This window comes from Osmerus eperlanus, chromosome 10 (assembly GCF_963692335.1).
Source record: "Osmerus eperlanus chromosome 10, fOsmEpe2.1, whole genome shotgun sequence".
Lineage (NCBI taxonomy): Eukaryota > Metazoa > Chordata > Actinopteri > Osmeriformes > Osmeridae > Osmerus > Osmerus eperlanus.
Window position 1 is genome coordinate 9,710,330 of NC_085027.1, and position 19,199 is coordinate 9,729,528.

General features: G+C 39.7%; 1 protein-coding gene across 2 annotated transcripts; it reads right to left on the minus strand.

The window, feature by feature from the left end:
* Positions 1-6: 6 nt before the first annotated feature.
* Positions 7-13,237, minus strand: trpm5 (transient receptor potential cation channel, subfamily M, member 5). 2 transcript variants are annotated; one of them, XM_062470565.1, is made up of 26 exons: positions 13,155-13,237; positions 11,371-11,429; positions 10,252-10,405; positions 9,802-9,982; positions 9,497-9,663; positions 9,075-9,252; positions 8,848-8,912; positions 8,405-8,590; positions 8,145-8,244; positions 7,861-7,979; positions 7,343-7,690; positions 7,039-7,182; positions 6,596-6,719; positions 6,323-6,468; positions 5,645-5,757; positions 5,327-5,425; positions 4,862-5,126; positions 4,552-4,670; positions 4,132-4,264; positions 3,866-4,040; positions 3,408-3,576; positions 1,589-1,767; positions 1,133-1,265; positions 941-1,013; positions 657-747; positions 7-416 (listed from the first exon to the last, which is right to left on the minus strand). In XM_062470565.1, exons 1-26 carry the CDS (start codon positions 13,179-13,181, stop codon positions 283-285), a joined length of 3,681 nt encoding a protein of 1,226 aa, XP_062326549.1. In that variant the 5' UTR covers positions 13,182-13,237; the 3' UTR covers positions 7-282. The 2 variants fall into 2 exon arrangements, with proteins under 2 accessions (XP_062326549.1, XP_062326548.1); XM_062470564.1 differs by having other exon boundaries at positions 7-428.
* Between the last annotated feature and the right edge of the window lie 5,962 nt (positions 13,238-19,199).

Here is a 19,199-nt window from a genome sequence, read left to right on the forward strand (position 1 = left end):
TATTGTAACATGTACAGAATTATCAATACAGTACATTATGATACCAGTAACTTTATTCGTACATACATTTGCATTTTGACACATTTTTTACATTTTGACACTTGTTTGGCCCAAAAGCATAATGAAGTGAAGAAATCCCAAACTGTACTATATTGTACATATCTTATTGTGCTTGTATTGTGCTATTCATAATGACAGTTTTCATAATATTTCTTTATAGTAATCAGTTAGTAATGTCACTTTCATATATCTCAGAAAACTACACTGTAGTTGCTGTTTGTTTTACTCATCAATATAAGGGAACCTTTTGGTGGCTCCATATCCTGGGGTGCCAGGTTTGGGTTCTCTCCTCTCTGATTTGGCTTCCTTGTCTGGTGTGCTTTGAGGGCACTCGGAAAAGTTGCTGGCTTGAACACCTGTTAAAGAGACTAACATTGGACATGATTGTAATAAATAAAATAGTATTGTTATTAGGAAACAAATACCGTATCATATACTGCTACCATCATTACAATCCCAGTTCTGAGAAACAGACACATTCATTGAGGTCTTGAATCATTTTAAAACATAGTATATTCTACAATACTACATTTTACAACTATAATTTGAATCATTTGATCTTTGCACCAACTTTTATAGGAATTACTTTTACTTACATGGAGCTCTGGGAGCCTCCCGCTCACACTTGAGTGTACTCAGAGTAAAACATTCAGCCATCCAGGACAGCACCTCCCCACAGTACTTCACCTGAGGTAGGAAAGGTAAGAGGAATACAGTAGACCTTGTGCTAATAGTCATTGTTGTGTCCATTTCACAGAGATATGTTTACAGTGTGCTATCATATTATGAGTAAGATGTAGACTACTTTTGCAATTGCAGTACATCAACCTGCCGAATAAAGGTGAGAGTGAATGAAAAATCTTTTTAACTGTTAAATTACCTGAGCCTCCATGGATGACAATCTTTTCTCCTGTTCCTTGAACCCCCCAATGTTTCTCAACAAGCTCTGAACCCTTTACATCACAAAACATTTTTTAATATCCAAGTACATACACTGAGCTGTTGAATTAAAATGACAGTAAATGGGTGAGAATATAATGAACGGGATTGTTTAAATTAAAATGCTTGTTACTTTAAAGAGGTGCTCCTGAGTCTTTCTTCACTGCTCTCCAAGTGCTGCCGCTCAAGTTTAGCCAGGTAGTTTTCCTTCTGCACAGTTTCCCATGTCATCAGTCTCTGGTCCAACCCTACAGGAAGCTCCCTCTCTGGCACATACAGACACATGCAACATGCAGGCAAAGAGCATAAACAGGTAGACAAAATATAGTCAGATGTATTTGAAACAAAGAGCTAGTATTTGAAGGTATACATATTTGCTAATATTCAGTTTGTAAGTATGGTCATACATTAGATAAGAATGATGTATGTCTGTACACCTGTGATTGCTTTGTATGGCTGTGCTAGATATTGTCCTATGTCCAGTTATTTATGTATTGTATGTCTGACTTGTATTAAGCACTGTGACATCACAAAAATGTATATTAATGGACAAAACATTCTACATTATTGTATCATAAAGCTGTAATACCTAGGTGCTCTATCTTGGATTCAGGCCTTTTGACAAGACTAAGGAGAAGCTGGGAACAGTGGCTTATGATGATGAAGGGTGGTGCCAGGGCTGGTCGGCTGTGGTACTCCACTATGAGATTGTACCTCTGGAACTTCCAGAAGATGTCTGTGTTACCCTGAACCACTTGGAAGGTGTAGCTACAGGCAAAGGAGGATAAGATTTCAGTCGGACCAGAATTTAGTAAGTATACCATGCTTATTCATTTCACAAATTGATTACGCTCCTGTTTCGCCCGCGAGACAAAAATGCTGCCTCCCCCTCCCTCAGTTACGACGCACTAAATTCTAACAAATATATTTTTTAGATGCTACACATGTTATACATCGTTGGAAAGCTACGATTCTTGTGCTTCCATTGAAATAAACCAATTCATGATCAAGTCGCAATAGCAAGCAAAGTCAACGTCTTTTTCCGGTGAACATTCCTTCAACAATGCCAAAGAAAAAAGTTGTACTCACCCTAAGTTGTTCAAATAGGTCCAGGTGTGCAAATCATGCCATCAAAACTTGATCTGCGTAAGTCCCAAGGGTTCAAAGTATCTAACCATGTAAAGTAATTCGTCCAAATACAATGTTTTACGTTCATGAATAGCCATTATCCTTTGTTTCATTATGCAAATTAGCCGACGGAAGAAACAACTTGTTCACATAAAAGTGTTATTTTCTCCGGTTAGCAACGGAGTATTTACAAAATGAAGGTATCAAAATGTCCGTTGAACCCTCCCCTTTTGTTCGACCCAATAGGAGCTTCCATGCCCCGTTGACAGCCCTCTAAAGCCAACTAGGTCTGTGCGTCCTGCCCCCCCCCCGCCCCCCCCCCCCCCCCCCCACACTCGTTCTAAACAAATTTCTCGAACTGGCTTCGACTGGCTCTGAAATTAGCTCGTTAGCCTTGTAGCTGACAGCTAGCTGAAAATGCCAATACCTCATTTGTATGCGTCTGTGGAGCCTTCAAAATAAAAGTCGATTGCGCAATATGGTTGACAGAATCAGTGTTCTTTGTGCGCCAATCCTTGGAATCAGATAAAGCACTCCAATGTGTTCATGCTTCAGTTTTTGTGTTTCAGAATTACTAATTAGGGATTTAGCTATTATATATGATAGTTCTAAGTACCACCTTTCATTAGAGATAACAATTATGAAAAATAATACCTTTTTATTTGACCTTGATTACAAAGGGTCATTTTGGAGTCTCCAAAAGACCCTTTTAGAAAATTCCTGGATGTATTCTTATAAAAACATGTGTCAAATATGAATATATTGTGGTATTATGTTTGACTTTTGATTTGAATTGGGTAAGGCTTCAACCTGTGGTCCAATTTAGTCTTCCAGATAATACCTACCACCTCTAGGCCTCTTCAGGCCTCTGTTTTCAAAACAAAATCTAGGCGGAAATAGAAATTTTCACTTTCCTTGTGTTCAAGCTTCTATTACTCAACACTAGAAGGACTGACAGGGGTCCTGACAACAGGGGACATAACTTCAGAGTGTCAGCTTTCAAAAGAGATCATTTACATGCATGTACTCCAAATGGTTCAAGAACAGCTTCCAATTTACTTTGGGTATGCTGTTTAGGCGTTTTCAGGCAAATTTAACAGGAACATGAAAAGGTTAATAAGAAACTATAAATTATGATGACATTATTGTTTACATTATTGTAAAACATGTGTTATGAAACAAACATACTTGTATTTAGACAAAGCAAGCCATTTATGTTGTTTTAAAGGAATTTCATAGTGAAGCCATCCTTGCCCTGACATGACCAGAAAACGACTGACCTGAACATGGCAATAAGGAGGTTGAGCAGGAGAACATTGGTGACCAGGAGGAAGATCACCAGCAGTAGAATGACCAACCAGTTGGCATAGATGTTGGGACAAGGTGGCAGGGTGCCCATGATGATCTCCTCGATCACTGTGGTGCAGTTGGTCTCGGGCATTCTTGCAACTGAGAACCCAAAATAATAAAGAGTGAGGGGTTCAAGGAGAAGGAGTTGTACTAAACAACAATAACAACGTGATGATTTGCCCCCACTGAAAAGTAGTTTAAGAAAAATGTGTCTGGTGTGTAGTAAAAATAGTAACAAAATGTTCAAATTATTTACTAAGCCCTCACAACCCTTCTAAATATTACAGCTACTGATAAAAAAATAATATGCAGTATACTTGTTTGTATCATAATCAAATATATATCACATGCATCAATTCATGGATTTGTCAATACAAAAGTTTCTTACCATCTATCTCCTCCAAGGGGATCTGGCCAAAGATATGTAAGTAAGGACGGTACAGAACTCTGCGGAACACCCAATCCAGACGTGGGTCATTGGGGTGGAGCAAGGCTTGGGTGGCCACACCATATGCTATGAGCCAAACACTCAGGAAGAAGAGGAAAAAGAACACATCCTTTATCTGTGGATGGAGAAAACAAAATATTAGTTTATTGCCTTTTTCTGCGCAAATAAGTACATTGTAAGACCAATAGAATGTAAGTGAGGTTCACCATTCGCTCCACAATGATAATCTTTGGTCCCAGTTGCTTATGGATGGCAAAAATGTGGATCAGCCTAAGTGTGAACACCATGAAGTCCAGTGCCAGAACTGTTCTTCCAGCCTCATATGTGCTATCAGCCATCCTGAGAGAACATTGGTAACAACAATTTTACCACACTTTAGTTCCCAATGAAATTCAGTCAAAATCAGTGCTAATTCAGACATGTAAAATGTATTTTATGGTGATTATTTCATGTACCACTGTAGTTTCATGTAATAGTGTTTATATTTGTATATTGCAGTAGATTTATCTTAGCTTTTGATAATTAACTTGTACTATAAGTGTTAAGTGCTAAGACAATAACAGGATACAAATGGTAGTTAGTTGGAACAGGTGAAATTTGAAGGAAATAGGAAGCATGTAGGTGACCTGCAGGATACTCCTATGACAAAAAGCAAGATGGCCACCATGTCACACTTGTTCCAGTTGTCCTCCACGTATAGTTTGAACTTCTTCAAGATATTTGTGTCCTCATCCGTAAAGAAGCTCTGCATCAGTAAAAGGTCAACTTAAAACACGTAATGTAAAAGTACACATTTCTGATTTAATTAGGTAATAAGACAAGATATGTCTGATAACATAAGGCTGGGAGGGAAGGCTGTCGACTTTCCTCCAAGGCATCGAGAAATAAAATGTAATGTAATGTAAAAGTATTTCCCTGTAAAGAATCACTGGGTACCTGTCTCAACTCTTCCAGCACCAGTGTGAAGACCCAGAAATAGAGCATGATCTCCGGGGCTCCAGGGCCTTTGGGGGGGGGCGGGCGAAAGTCCAAAAGAAGAACATAGGTAAAGAGGAAAAGAAAGGCGAAATACATGATGACGTTGCCCAGAAATACAGTGACGGGGGCACTCCAAAAACGTCTCCAGCGGCGCAGTAGAAAACGCCACCATGTTGCGGCATTGCTCTGGGTTGCTGTAGCACCTGGGGGTGCCCTAGAGTCCCTGTATGAAAACATTACAACCATTTGTTACATCAAATAAATCTAATGAAACACTATATGCCTTGGTTTACGAAATATAGGAATAGCAACAAAAAAAATCTGACGGTTCTTCAAAAGAAAATAAATAACATCCACAAACACAATGTTCATTTTAATGCTCAAACCATGAAAATGGAGTCAGAAACTAATGATTGGACTCACAAAGGGTCTTCATCTGTTAGTTGTAGAGCCTTCTCTGTGTCTAAACTATCCAGTTCTACCAACTGTTCTCCCCCACTGGGACTATCCGTGTCCTCATCACTAAAACACCGGAAAAGAAAAAGCATGACCCCATGCATAAACACACACAACTCACAACATTAACATATAGTAATGATATAGGATAGGATATAGTACATGATAACATTACATGATATAGTAATGTCCAAGTGCATAACGTTTTCTCAAAACTAAATGAGGCATACTTAGACAAATACAGCAGGACATGCTGTCCCAGCTAGCATATAGGTTTTAACTCACCTGAATTTGATAAGGTTTGTCCAAATGAGAGGAGGGCAAAAGAAGGAAACTACCAGTTTAGATATGGCTGTGTCTGTGGTCATTGCTCCCCACCACATCTTAGTGAGCATTGCCTAAAGTAACAACAGTGTCAGTTTCGGTTCAACATTTTATTAGCGCAAAAATGATGTCAGGATCCAATAGAGAATGTTTGAAAGGAATGGAAATTAACTTGACCAACAGAGGGCACTACAAACTACACACACTTAATTGCCCTGCTTTGACACACACACACACACACACACACACACACACACACACACACACACACACACACACACACACACACACGAAGTCACACACAGACACGTGGCCATTTCTGTTGTCTGGCTTTGACTATTCATTGAGATAAGTCCAAATCTACTTTGCTCAAGGTAATTAGGTTGAATGTTCTATCTATCTTCTAAAATAGGCATTTGCAGTTAAGTTACTGTGCCACATAATTGTGCCACATAAAATTGTCCACATTTGTCAAACAAATCTAATTGGTATCAACCAGTTTGCCCACCAAAGAAAGCAGTAACCTCTTGGCTTTTTGTGTGCATTGATATAGGGCTTGTTATGATGGGTGTGTATGTTCAGAGTATCTCATGCACATGTCCTTTGTAATAGTCTGTCAGGTTCTGTCATATATCTCACCTGTACCCCATCATGTGCAAAGAAGCTTTTGGCATCCGCTTCGGTAGCCAAGTTGAGAACTGTGGTTTTGCTCCAGCAGCGAGTTCTCCTAACTAGCAGTGCATAGGCACGGTCCTCACTGTTAGAGTAACACTCTCCAAACAGATCTGCAACAGCACAGCACCAATATTTCAGACCAAACACTTTAGGTTTCACCCTGCAAATCATGATCATATTTGAATAATGTTTAGACTGTCTGGGCTGGGTGCAGACTTCTACTTGTGTTGTTCTCACCGAGGGCAAACTGCTCATACTTGGCCTCCTTCATGCTGCGAGCAGATTCGGCTTCTGACTCTAGGCGAGCCAGCTCCTTCAGGATCTTACAGCCTGCCAGTGCAGCAGCCACAGCTTCAGGGCCCTGCCTCACAAAAAGAACGAGATCATATTTATGTGTGTGTGTGAATGTGTATTTGAGTGAAATGGCAAACGTGTGCATGTTAAAGCGTTTGTTCATGTTTCGCTTTTTTATTTTAGAACTACTACACTATCTTTGTGTAGTGACAACATATATATTTATACATACTCCCACTCATACTTATCTCCCTGTGTGTTTGCTTATCAACTGCCACTAACACCCACTTCATAAACTAGACAGTGCATACTTGACCTAAATTTGAATAATATACTTTGTGGTCAGATAGTTTGCTCTGTGAATGGACATGAGTAAAATGACAGACCATAGCCCAGAAGTAATTGGCCATCTGTTGTCGATTCTGGAGAACAGCCCAAAGAAAAAGGTCTCTCCAAGGGTGCTCACATCGTTCTTCCAACTCTGCAGGATTCTTCTGGGTGTGAAAGAGTCTGCCTTTGCTGACTCTCTCCTAGATGGTTCACACAAACACACACACAGACACACAATCAGCGTGTCCCCAATGAAGTTCCATTTTCAATTTCTAAGACAGTAAAAGTCTTAAGCATTTCAATTTAGTGCTATTATTTCCGTGATTTGTTTCCATAGCCTCAGGCATACATTTGACTCACCGTAGGCAACTTCTGGTAGAAACCTTTGGAGGAGTCATGCAGGAAATCCTTCAACACTTTGGACACCTCTTGCAGGGTGAAGCGTGCACGTCGGTCCCCCTGCTCTGCTTGGTGATGCCCAGGGAGCCCAGGGGGCCTGTTCGAGCCCACCAGAAGCTGCTTCTCCTGGTTCTTCTTGAGAAGTAGGTCATGAAGGAGGCTCTTCTCTGACACAGAACAGTAGAGCTCCTGCAGACGCCCATAGGTCAGGAATTCCGCCAGGTTCACCCCGTTATCCACGAAGAGGCGCACAAAGTCTGGTTTGTCATTGATCAGTGCATCCATCATCACTTCCTCCAGGTCACATGCCTACAGAGATCATTCATCAACATTATTCTGGTGATTAGTGGAACTGGCTCTTCAACGACTCCTGGATTAATGTATTCCTGCTATAATAGAGTTAAGTTGGTGGCTATGTTCCAAAAAAAGAATGATCCACATTTATACCAGAAGCCTTTATTTTATTTATTTTTTCTCACCCTCCACTCAACGTCACCATTGAAGATTTCACTCTTGGCAATGTCTGCCCTGTTCCAGGCTACCGCCAACTTCAGCTCATCCAAGAAATCTTGGGCTTCTTGACTTTGACTTTTACAGGCTGGAGTAAAGAAATCCCAAAGTATTTTATGATTACGATTAATACCATTTCAGATCACTAAATTAACAACTCCCAAACTGCAGAATGAGAAATTGAATTACCTATAGAACTCGTATAGATACTCACAGACCCGATACACATTAACGAAAAAATAGTTGCTCATACCTTTGACCAGAGCTTTGAGGATGACCGTATCCAGCTCAGAACTCTCCTGTTCAGGGTCATGGACGGTAAGAAGATGGCCATTGTCCATTATCTTCTGAATCTAGAGTAAAAACCAATACCAAGCATCTTAAATTTTCCTTTATATTCAGGTATTAAGAACATCTACTATCAGCACTGTACTGTACTTCAACAAGGTATACATACAAAAAAATACAAAAACTTGTAAACTCAAGCTGTTGAACAGTCTCTCAGTTCCTCACCAGTTTGGCCCAGTTGGGGATATCAGTGCTGTGGTGTACATGGGGAAATGTGTCCAGCAGTAGTTCCTGGACAGTGTCAGTATCCCAACTGCCCCTGTTCATCAAAGTGACCAAGATGTCTGCCACACCCCCCGACCCAGCCAGTATCAGCCAGGGTGTTGCATTTCCAATTCCTTTATACATCCTCTGTGGAAAATGAGTTGGTTTAACAGGTATTATCACATTACTACTGCATTTGTCTTTGTGGCTAAATTAGCCAGCAGAGACATTTTGATTAAACAAATACTGTTGCCTCCCACATTTTTAGACCAAGTGTGTATACATTTACATATAGTAATATATTGACTAAACTATTCCTTTGAATGTCAGAATTAGTAATGATCAAAAACTGAAATCACACACTTTGCGTGAATTTAAAGAGTGCATGCTGGTATGTTTGGTACCTGCAAGATCTTAGGTTCTCCGTGCACTAGCAAACATAGCACTGGGATCTCAAAACTTCCCGCACCTGTGAGAATCAATATGTTAATCTACTACTCACAAAGATTACAATATATATTACAAGGATTCTGTCAATCTCACGTTTACATAATAACCATTTTAGAATACCAATGTAGGAATTTACTATGAAATGAATGTTAACAGTTTAAGTTGACCATTAACAACTTACCGCCATAGCCAGTGCGTTGCAGGGAGATGTGTTTGAGGAGTTTGACCCTCATCTCACTGGTGGACCCTGGTCTATTGGGGTCTTCCTCTACCAGGACAAAGTGTGAATGGTTACAGTCCAGTGAATAGACCGTCCCATGAGGCAAATCCTGTGGCACGTATACGGCAGGTTCATCCCGCTAATCACACACACACACATACAGGTATGAGTTACTTTATGGGCAAACACACACATTTTTGGCCTCGATTCTAATAATGTTAAAAAAAATCTTATTAATTAAGTATATTCTAGATCATGTATGCTTTCTGAAAAACAGTACACAAATTCATACATATGAATATTTGTCCTTACAACAGAATGTTTTAACAAATGGACTAAACAAGTCATATTCTTTATTTACTGCACTGTATCCCTGTTGTGACCTTGGAGGTGAGCAGTGCTTCCCGATTATGGATCATGTTCCAGGGGGCAATGCCAATGGCCACCACTCTGACTTTGGAAGAGGTGCTGGCCAGAGAGTGGTCCCGGACTGCCTGGCCCAGCTGCTTGGTGATACCAAATCGAAGGCCATTGGTCAGGATCCATGCTCCTGTAAAATAAGTAATTCAGTGAATTATGCTGGATGTCCTTTCCTTGATGCTGTTTGTTGAGAGTGTCCTAAAAACTGAGTGACTGTGTGTCTGTGGGTACTTGTGTGTGTGATAATTAATGAATGCTTGTGGCACACCTGTGCTCTGTGCAGCCTTCACCAACCCTTTCCTCACAGTGTCCCTGAGCCATGGTTTCATCTGAGCCAATTCATCTCCTCCCACTAGCGCCACCACCAGGTGTGGAGGTGACAGGCCCCACTGCTCCGTTAGCATTTGATAAATAAGCACAGGGTCTGTGGAGCTGTGAACCCTTACAAACTGGAGGATAAAAGAGCATAAATACGAAACATCGATATGTTGTTTGTATTATTTGAGTGCATTTTTCTCCAACTAGTCTGTCGTTCATAGACAAATTGCTAACATACTGTACTAGGACATAGAGGGTCTGGTTGCCATTTGATGCCATAGTACATTTTTGGTTAACTTGTTATTGCGTAAGAGGAAAAAAACTCAACAAAGATATTTTCACAGGCAGTGGTACATTGCACTGCAGGTGTGACATCTACTCCCATCTGGGTTTGTTTTACCTTCGCTCTTGTCCTGCTTGGACCAGTGAAGTCTATGTCCCCCACTCGGCCAGCCGCCCAGTGGGCCTTCTTTTCAGCCTGGACACCATGGCCTCGGCCCACACTCTCTAGAACCTCGTCCAGTGGAGAACAGCAACGGCAGCCTAAAAGAACACTGTAAGTACAGTACAAACATTCAATATAAATACCTTTAGCAAGACATCAATGTTAAATACAAGCTATGTGGTCATTTACATTGGGGCCTAAGGTCATCTTTAGGTTAGTTTTGACTTCCTCAAACTGTTTAACCAATGAGAACAATTGCCCTCTGAATACGGTACATGGAGGAGTTAGTGAATTATTCCAAATTTGATTTATATTGGCCCATAAAACAATAATTTGCTTCATTGAATTTTTTAAACCATGGTTAACACTGCACGTGGAACAATACTACAACGTCTAAAAAAACATGTTCAGGAGCACCTCCCGATTTCATGAAGCATCTGCACGTGATAACTCTGAATGCAAACCTTGACCTTTTTATCTTTTGTATTACCTTCAAAGAAATATGCACATGCTTAAGGGAACAATAGACACCAAAATGAAAAGCCAACTTCTAGGAAAATAGCTTCTCTCAGGTTTGCCTCCACAAAAGACTTGGGTATTGTGCACATCAATAACCACATGATGAGCATCAGTAAACACCATCCTTTGTCATATCAGGAGGTAATACTTGTCAGACTACATTAGTCACTAAATCAACAATGTGGTAATATACGGATATTTAGGCATTAAGCCTAATGGTTGCATTGCAAACATTCATAATATGTGGAGTTGACTCTTAACTGCTGACCAAATTCATATATAAAACATTTAGTAAACACCTGAAATCTGGTTTTGACAAGGAAACCAATATACAATGCTCAGCACCTCAGTCTAGTCCGGTGATGTCTTGTCTGTGTGTGTGTTTAGCATTAGAAGATTTTCAGTTTTGATGTGGAAGGATGGAAAATACCAAATACAAGTGATTCTGTTTGTGAGACAGATTTGGAAACATTTTGGGAAACTATTGTACTGTTCACCCACTCACATACAGTAACCACACACAAAGAAACACACACACACACACACTATAATCACCTATGTTCCATTTCCAGAATATCTCCACATCGTGGGCATCGCCTCGGCTGATGCACCCCCTGTTGGCAAAACACGTTGTGTTCAGTTACTGTTAGAGCAATCATCACTGGCTTCACCGGCAGGTGTGAGGCCTGTAGGGGTTTGGTATATGTAAAGCATTTTCATGTTTTGCTTCAAATGCAAAAAGTCTCCACTCTGACCCTTAGCTCACATTGAACCACAGCCATCCTAAAGATAAAAATCATGAAAACCATGAATAAAAGTGTACTGTTGTCTAACAATCCCTTGTAAATCGCATGATGGGTTGTCGTGAGCATGAAGTAATGTAAAATCGACATTCTCGATATATTTAAATGGTCATATGAATAGCAATGGATTCTCAATTGTTCCTGTTTAGGGTCATCATCATGAAAATGAAAGTGACAATGTAGGTGTATCATGATTCACCCATCACACACTATTGGTAGTGAAGACAATTAAATGTCTTAATTGTTTGTACTTTTTGGGAAAGAAACAACTGCCAAATAATGGACTGGTTGAATAAAATACACTTTAAAGTGTAGAGTTAAGTATCCATTCAACCACCTATGGTTTCTAGAAAATGTGTCTGAATGTGACAACTCTCTGGAGTATCATGACTGCTCAGTAGCTCAAATGTAATCACTCAAAATAATTGTTTTCATTATTGACAGCAGTTGACAATTTGCATGAGTCAACCTTAAATTTGCTCAGCAGTGGTCATTTGCCTGTGTGGAGACACCCTTTAAAATATGATAGGACAAGATCATAATTTGACAAAGAAAACAGGTCTTATTACTTCACAGTGCAGAATATTTGTTGTATGGTACATAATATTCACAGGTTAAAGTTGTATAGATTTATTTTAGATTTATGTTGCTGTGTGACTCATTATGAAATCTTTAATATTGATGTAAAAGTGTCCTTTGAATTAGGGAGTGCTTCATTTGACTACAGGGCATGTGTGCAAAAGGCTTGCAAATATAAGCATTTAAATACAGGATTACACAGAGATGTGGTTTGTCAGTACGACTGGTGTGTGTGTGTGCCTGCGCATGTGGATTTCTATGCACTTGTGTTATTAGATATGACAGCAATGTTTTGAATGTCATGAACGTGTAAGCCTTGGTGTGACCAGGAGTGGCTTGTGTGCACCAAAAGAATTAGGAATGACAAGTGGAAAGGGGGGGTCTCTTCATGTTTTGTGTCTGGGTTTCTATTCTTCGTACGGGCATGCAGGCTCTTGTCTATCTATATAGTACATGTCAGATGGATCAAGTGGGTCCTCGCGTGATGACAAACCAAGAGTAAATATTTCAACACTAAATAACTGTTGACAATCATACAAAACTCTTAACACAAATTAATGAAGATATATGACTTTACAATTGCCTGTGGTAATGTCTGCATTATTCTGGCCAAGCATCTTACTGTATGTATGTTTCTTAAGTGTCAAAGCATTTTTAGGATGTTCATTCTGTTTAATTATTTATAAACCATAATAGTCCTATGCATTTCCCAAACCACTATTGTCTATTATTTGGACATACAACTTTAAATCTATATCCTTTTTTGACACAAATACACATTTTGATTTTAGTAACAAACACAAACTACATCCGCACCATGGTGGGATGTTGGAAGGGTTTATCTTTAAGTACATAGGCTATTCTATGAAAAATGTGTAATTGCAGTAATGTGATCCATTGGCTACCATGTTCTGTGAGCCACATCCATTAATTAAGTTAACAAATCATTTTACTTACCAGTGAGGTTTCTTGTCGTTCTGGCATGGCTTTTCTGTTTCAGGCAGCGCTGCTTTCGTCTCTGTCCATGCCTCGGGGCTAAGTGCTTTCAGGTAAATCCATGGATCCATCAGGAGGGTGCCAGCAGGTGAGCCACACCCAGACGTTCTCCCTTTTCCTAACATAAACTAGACTGAGTTGATTTTCCTCCTATTTGCATATTTATCAGCCCATACACAGGTGCATACTCATCAGAGTCAGGTCCTGTACAGTAGGTACTTTGAAATACATTGTTATCTCTGAAATGGGGGATAAGTAAGTAATAAATAGCTGTGTTGAATCATTTACATACATTCATTTAGCAGACGCTTTTATCCACAGCGACTTCCAAGAGAGAGCTTTACAAAAGTGCATAGGTCACTGATCATAACAACGAGATAGCCCAAAAACATTGTGGGTAGCCAAAACATGAAGAATACATTGTGAGAAGCAAATAAGTGCCAATGGGAAGAACCATAAGAGCATGTAGTTAAACAAGTTACAATTAAAATACATTAACCTCAAAAAGTGCAGGAGTGTACCTGCAGAAAAAACAAGCAACAATAATATAATTCACAGCGAGTACAAGAAGTTAAATCAGTTACAACTAACCAACAAGAGCAACAAGTCCTTCAATAAGGGTCATTGTGTTCCTGGAGGAAACTAACATCAGGTCCAGCAAATCATTCCTAAGTACCATTGTACTCCTGGAACAAGTGCATCTTAAGCCTTTTCTTGAAGGTGGGGAAACAGTCAGTGTCTCTGATGGAGGTGGGGAGTTGATTCCACCATTGGGGGGCCAGACAGGAGAAGAGCTTATGTTGGGAGCGGGCGCTCTTGAGAGGTGGGACCACCAGACGGTTGTCAGAAGAAGACCGTAGGTGGCAGGTGGGGGTGTAAGGCTGGAAGAGAGACTTGATGTAGTCAGGTGAATCAGATCATGGGAATGAAAGGAAAGGTATTGGTAAGATATTATTAATCGTAATTTATAGAGATTGCAAAACAACAACAACATTGCTAGCTAGATCTGGGACTGTAAACTGTTATATGCTAAAATGTGAACTTACTCCTCATGTCAAAAATTACATAAAGACATACAGACACATTTCACAGTAAGCCTGTACTGTAAACTGTACAAACCTTTGGTTCCAGAATGCTGATCATGTCTGTTTTTGCCAGCAGGGGGGAGTATATCATAGCAAAAGAACCAATGAGTATGAGTGAACGTCACCAAACTGTCGATCGGAGATAGGTAGTAGAACAATGGCCACATAAAGTTCCATGCACTCCTACTGTCTATAATTAGGCATAGGCCTACATGCAAGCAACCATAATTGTGTTCTCATATTTGTTACATTTATCTTATATTTTTTTTCGATATGTGTAATAGCTTGTGCAAATTTAGTAGGCCTATAGGTTTGGTGTCCCAGCACACACACAACACACACACAATATTGGCGCCATTCCAAATAACCTAACCTCCACGAACCTGCACGAACCACGAAGTTGAAGGGGCGAACCAAAAGACAGACAGCCAATAAGGATGACCCACTATTGTTTACAATCCCCTTAAATGGGACTTGGTTAGCCCATGATTGCACTTACTCGCATTTAATTACTCTGCTTTCAAGTAAGGATTGTATTTAACATTTTCTGAGACTTAGTGTCAGGCATGGAAAGTGTTCAAAGAAAACATGTTTTGGAGAGCTCGGTGGTGCACGGGAAAATTCCAGTCCATCGATCTGGCGTTTGTCGGAATTTATTTGGACCAATCGATAATGACCAGTTGAGCTGCGAATTGAAGGCAAAATTGAAAGAAATTTACGAACAGGACAAATGTAGGTGGAATTTCAATTTCGAGAGTAATACGCCCCTGGTTGGAAGATATCAGTGGGAAGAACTGAACTCATCCCCTGGACTATATCAAGAGTTGACACACGTCGAAGAAAAGGATGTTAGAGGGAACGTCGATTATAGGGACACTTGCGTTATTGAAGAAACTGTAAGCCGACCTTTTTCAATTGAGGTAAACCAAGAGAATTGCTTCAACATCTCTAATACAGCGGAACATAGTCCTCTCATCCGACAGATGAGGAAACCCCACCCCAACAACAATACACAAATAACAGGTAGGCCTATGTGCATTTTACTCACTTTTCCACATTTGCTGACAATGTTTGTTGTCCTCTCGGATAGAAACGGCCACACAAGAGCGAATAATAACCTACAACCTGTTTCTCTTTTTTTCAGATTTCTTTGTGAAGAGGAAAAGAACTTCAGAGACGAAGGGCATCAATCTCAATTCTTCTCTTGCATTTGCCACTGAGGAAACTCCACGCAAAAGAATACGATAAAGAAGGAAATAACGTCATCCAATTCAGATAGGCCTAACTACATCCAAAATAATACAACACATTGATTTGCACAATTTCCATAGGCTACCCTATGGATAACCCCAGGAAGCAGGCTGAGTCAGCAGAACGCAGCCATAGCCTCATATGAGGCTAAAGGACTTAAATGGACTATCATCACCGGGTTCAAAATGTTTGCGTACACTTTTTGTATCAACCAATGTTTAGTAGGCTAGGTATGTATAATTTATTTCGTTGTATGTTTATTTTATTTATCTGTATTTAATTTCTTTTTGTACGTAGCTGTAGGCCTACCCCTATTGTTTCTGTGTGTCTGAGATGGTAATATATTTTTGTCCAATTGTATCACGTGAAAAAACGGATTAAAAACATCTTCTATAGCTTTTTATATTATATCATGTTTATTATTTAGGTTTAAGGTCAGTTAAATAATTTTGAAAACATGAAAACCAAGATAGCCTAATGGGTATCTAAATGGTTAATTGGTCATGCTCCACGAGCTATGCGTGCGCCACTGCGGCCGTCACGTCAAACCACTGTATATATTTAGTTGAACAATGTCATGAATTACAAAAGACAAAACTTCGTATGGCAGTTGAACTCATTGATACTTTTCGACTCCGTGGACCAGGGGTCATGCGTGAAGGAATAAGCATTTTACACACATGAATGCAATCAAGATTACCGTGCCTCTGAAATGCGTTTACATTCGGCAGTTAAAGGCAATGGATCATCACGGCTGTGTGCTTCAGAAAAACAAGCAACTACACATAAATGCATCCTCTTTCCACCAATTCACCAGGTGACAAACAGAAAATATCGCTTTCAAGTCCAGAAACAAATAGAAAGGTTTTATTTACATATTAGACTAGCTGCACGAAGTAAAACATTACACGTGGTAAAATGTATATGAAATAGCCTAGACAATGCTGTCAATTAGACTACTGACACACAAATATGATAAAAACATTAAGCATATGTTATTAATGAAATACATACTAATATTTCCTTCAACAGCGTGCGGTTTACCATACTTTAAAGCATGTATTTCCATGATTTATGAAAGTAAAGCAACACACGTGATCCAAACACAACTCCAAACAAAAGTGGCCATCTGGCATCAGCCATGCGACAGGCAACAATGGCGAAAAGGGAAGAGTGTGCCATCTATTTCACCTGCAAATTAGGCTTTGTGGCTAATTTAAGTCTCTTAGGGGGAGGAGGGGGAGGAGAGGGAGGAGAAATTTCTCCTCCCTCTCCTCCCCCTCCTCCCCTTCCTCCCCCTCCTCCCCCTCCTCAACCAATTTCTGTTTATTCCTTGCACACTTTTCATAGTCAAATTAGCAACATGGTCCGGAGAAGTATATCTTTAAAATATATAAATAATATTGTCTGTATTCTTCAGACTGTATTATTTGCAGACATTTGCCGACAAGAAAAGCAATGTGAGTATATAGTCTTCTAATTCTTCCACCCAGTCTATTTTACCTCCATAATTCCCAAAACCAGATGGTCAATATTGGGGACCTGGATGGGGGTATCCATTTTTAATCTGTTGTGAATCCGTCCCAGGGGTCCACTGTTACCACTCACCACTGCTGTTCCATGTCTCTTAATGATATTAGAGTGGGAAATTGACATACAGACAGCTGTTCAGTATATCATGAAGTTGATTTAATTGAATGGGCTGTTGCATTGGTCCAGTCAATCTGAAAGCTTGACAATGGTTCTGTTTAGGGTTAAGCAATCTTAAAAAGGAGGTTGAGGGGGTTTAGGATTAGCGTTAGGTTTAGGCAACATGTTATGTTAAGAGTTAAGGTTACATGACTAAAGTATGGACAGTGGGACTAAAACTTTATTTTCACTCTTAACTAAGTGAACCTCAAAAAGAGATACTTAATATCTCTTGTATATATGGAACTCAATCCTACGCAGTTCCTTTAACTAGCTTCCTGTACATGATTTCAAAGTAAGATTCAAACTGTTCAATATTAGTCAGAGTTCTCTCCTCAAGACCACCTTTATAGCCCAAAAAGTCATCCAAAATCTTTTTAAAGGGGATAATCTAAGCCTCAGGCCTCAGCTGCTCAATAGCAACACTTTCTCCCCTCACCCACCTCCAAATATCAACAAAGGGGCCACCATACTTACACACTTTTGGGGGAGGTAGGGGAAGCGGGGGGGGGGGGGTGTATTGTTGATGGGGGTTATTGTTGCCAACACAGAGGCAGGAGGCAAGATCCAGATGGTCATTTGGTCTTTTTTATGGGAGGCTACTACAACTAAAGGAATGTGAGGACCCCCCCATCAGGCTAGCCAAGGATGAGGTCACCATCTGCTGCAGAGGTCACCTGTCCAGAGACCATGTATTAGCCACCAACCACCAACGCCGTTACCATCCCCAGAAACCAATTTGGTTCGACTAAGTCCAATTAACTATCCCAACCCCATGGTTATAATGGAAGTTTCTCCTAAAGGCAATGGTGGTGACAGTCCAGAACACTGTTGGTTTGTTCTTTGACAGTTTCAGAGATGAGACATTGTAACTTTAAAATTTGGATCATCTTGTGTGTATTCTAAGGTTTTACTGATGACTGTGACAGAACTTTTTACAAGCAAGAAAGCTGTGAACTCTGTACGTTAGCCACATTAATTTATTTCTAGGGTCCTGCATATTCAAAACATTCATTAAACCTAATATGTATTCAAGTCTGAACCAAACCTAAACACTGTAAATTTCTCATTGGTTTTGATTCCATTGACAATTTATCATACAATTGATATAGAATTCCTCTTAAATTATACATACAATTTTTATCATGTGCATACCTTTTACTAATGGAATCAACATTAGAAGCTGATTATTTAACACTGATGACAAAATAATCAAATTGAATATTCAAATACATCTACAGTACATGGTCGGTAGATTCACAATTTAACACTCAATGCTTCAAAATCTCATGTTGTAACTAGATGTATTTTTTAATATAAGGTAAAGCATTTTTATTATGATATGACTGTTTTGGATTGGTATTTAAGATACACTACATGCACAACTCATGATAATATAATACAATATTTTAAATGATAGACTACTATATAACTTTTCACATTCTCAAAAAGGTCTCAGTATCCCCATTTAGATGGGAGCTGATCAAGGACATTTGTTTTCATTTTGTTGTAAGCATTATGGGGAAGGGGTGTAAAGAGGAAGAGGATGCTGAAACAGGGGCGGCCCTAAATGTAGAGTCTGAATAATTACAAACATCTTTTGCCTGTTAATGCCTGTAATGCAGTAACTAAAACTATATGACAACAATAATGCTGAATGTAACATCAAAGTCTTAATCAGACATGTTAACCCTTGTGTTATCTTCGGGTCATTCTGACCCATCAGTCATTGTGACCCACCGTCGTATTGCGACAACTTTACCGCATACAAAAACAAAGTGAAGCATTTTCTTTTAACCGTTGGGCTGTCTCAGACCCCCCACATTGCGAAGGTTAAAAGAAAATTATTTTTATTTGTTTTTGTATTGGGTAAAATTGGGTAAACACAACGATGGTTCGTTATGAACCTTTGGGTCATGTGACCCGAAGGCAGCACGAGGGTTAAGCACTTTCCAAGGCGGCATGGGAAGGGGTAGGGTAA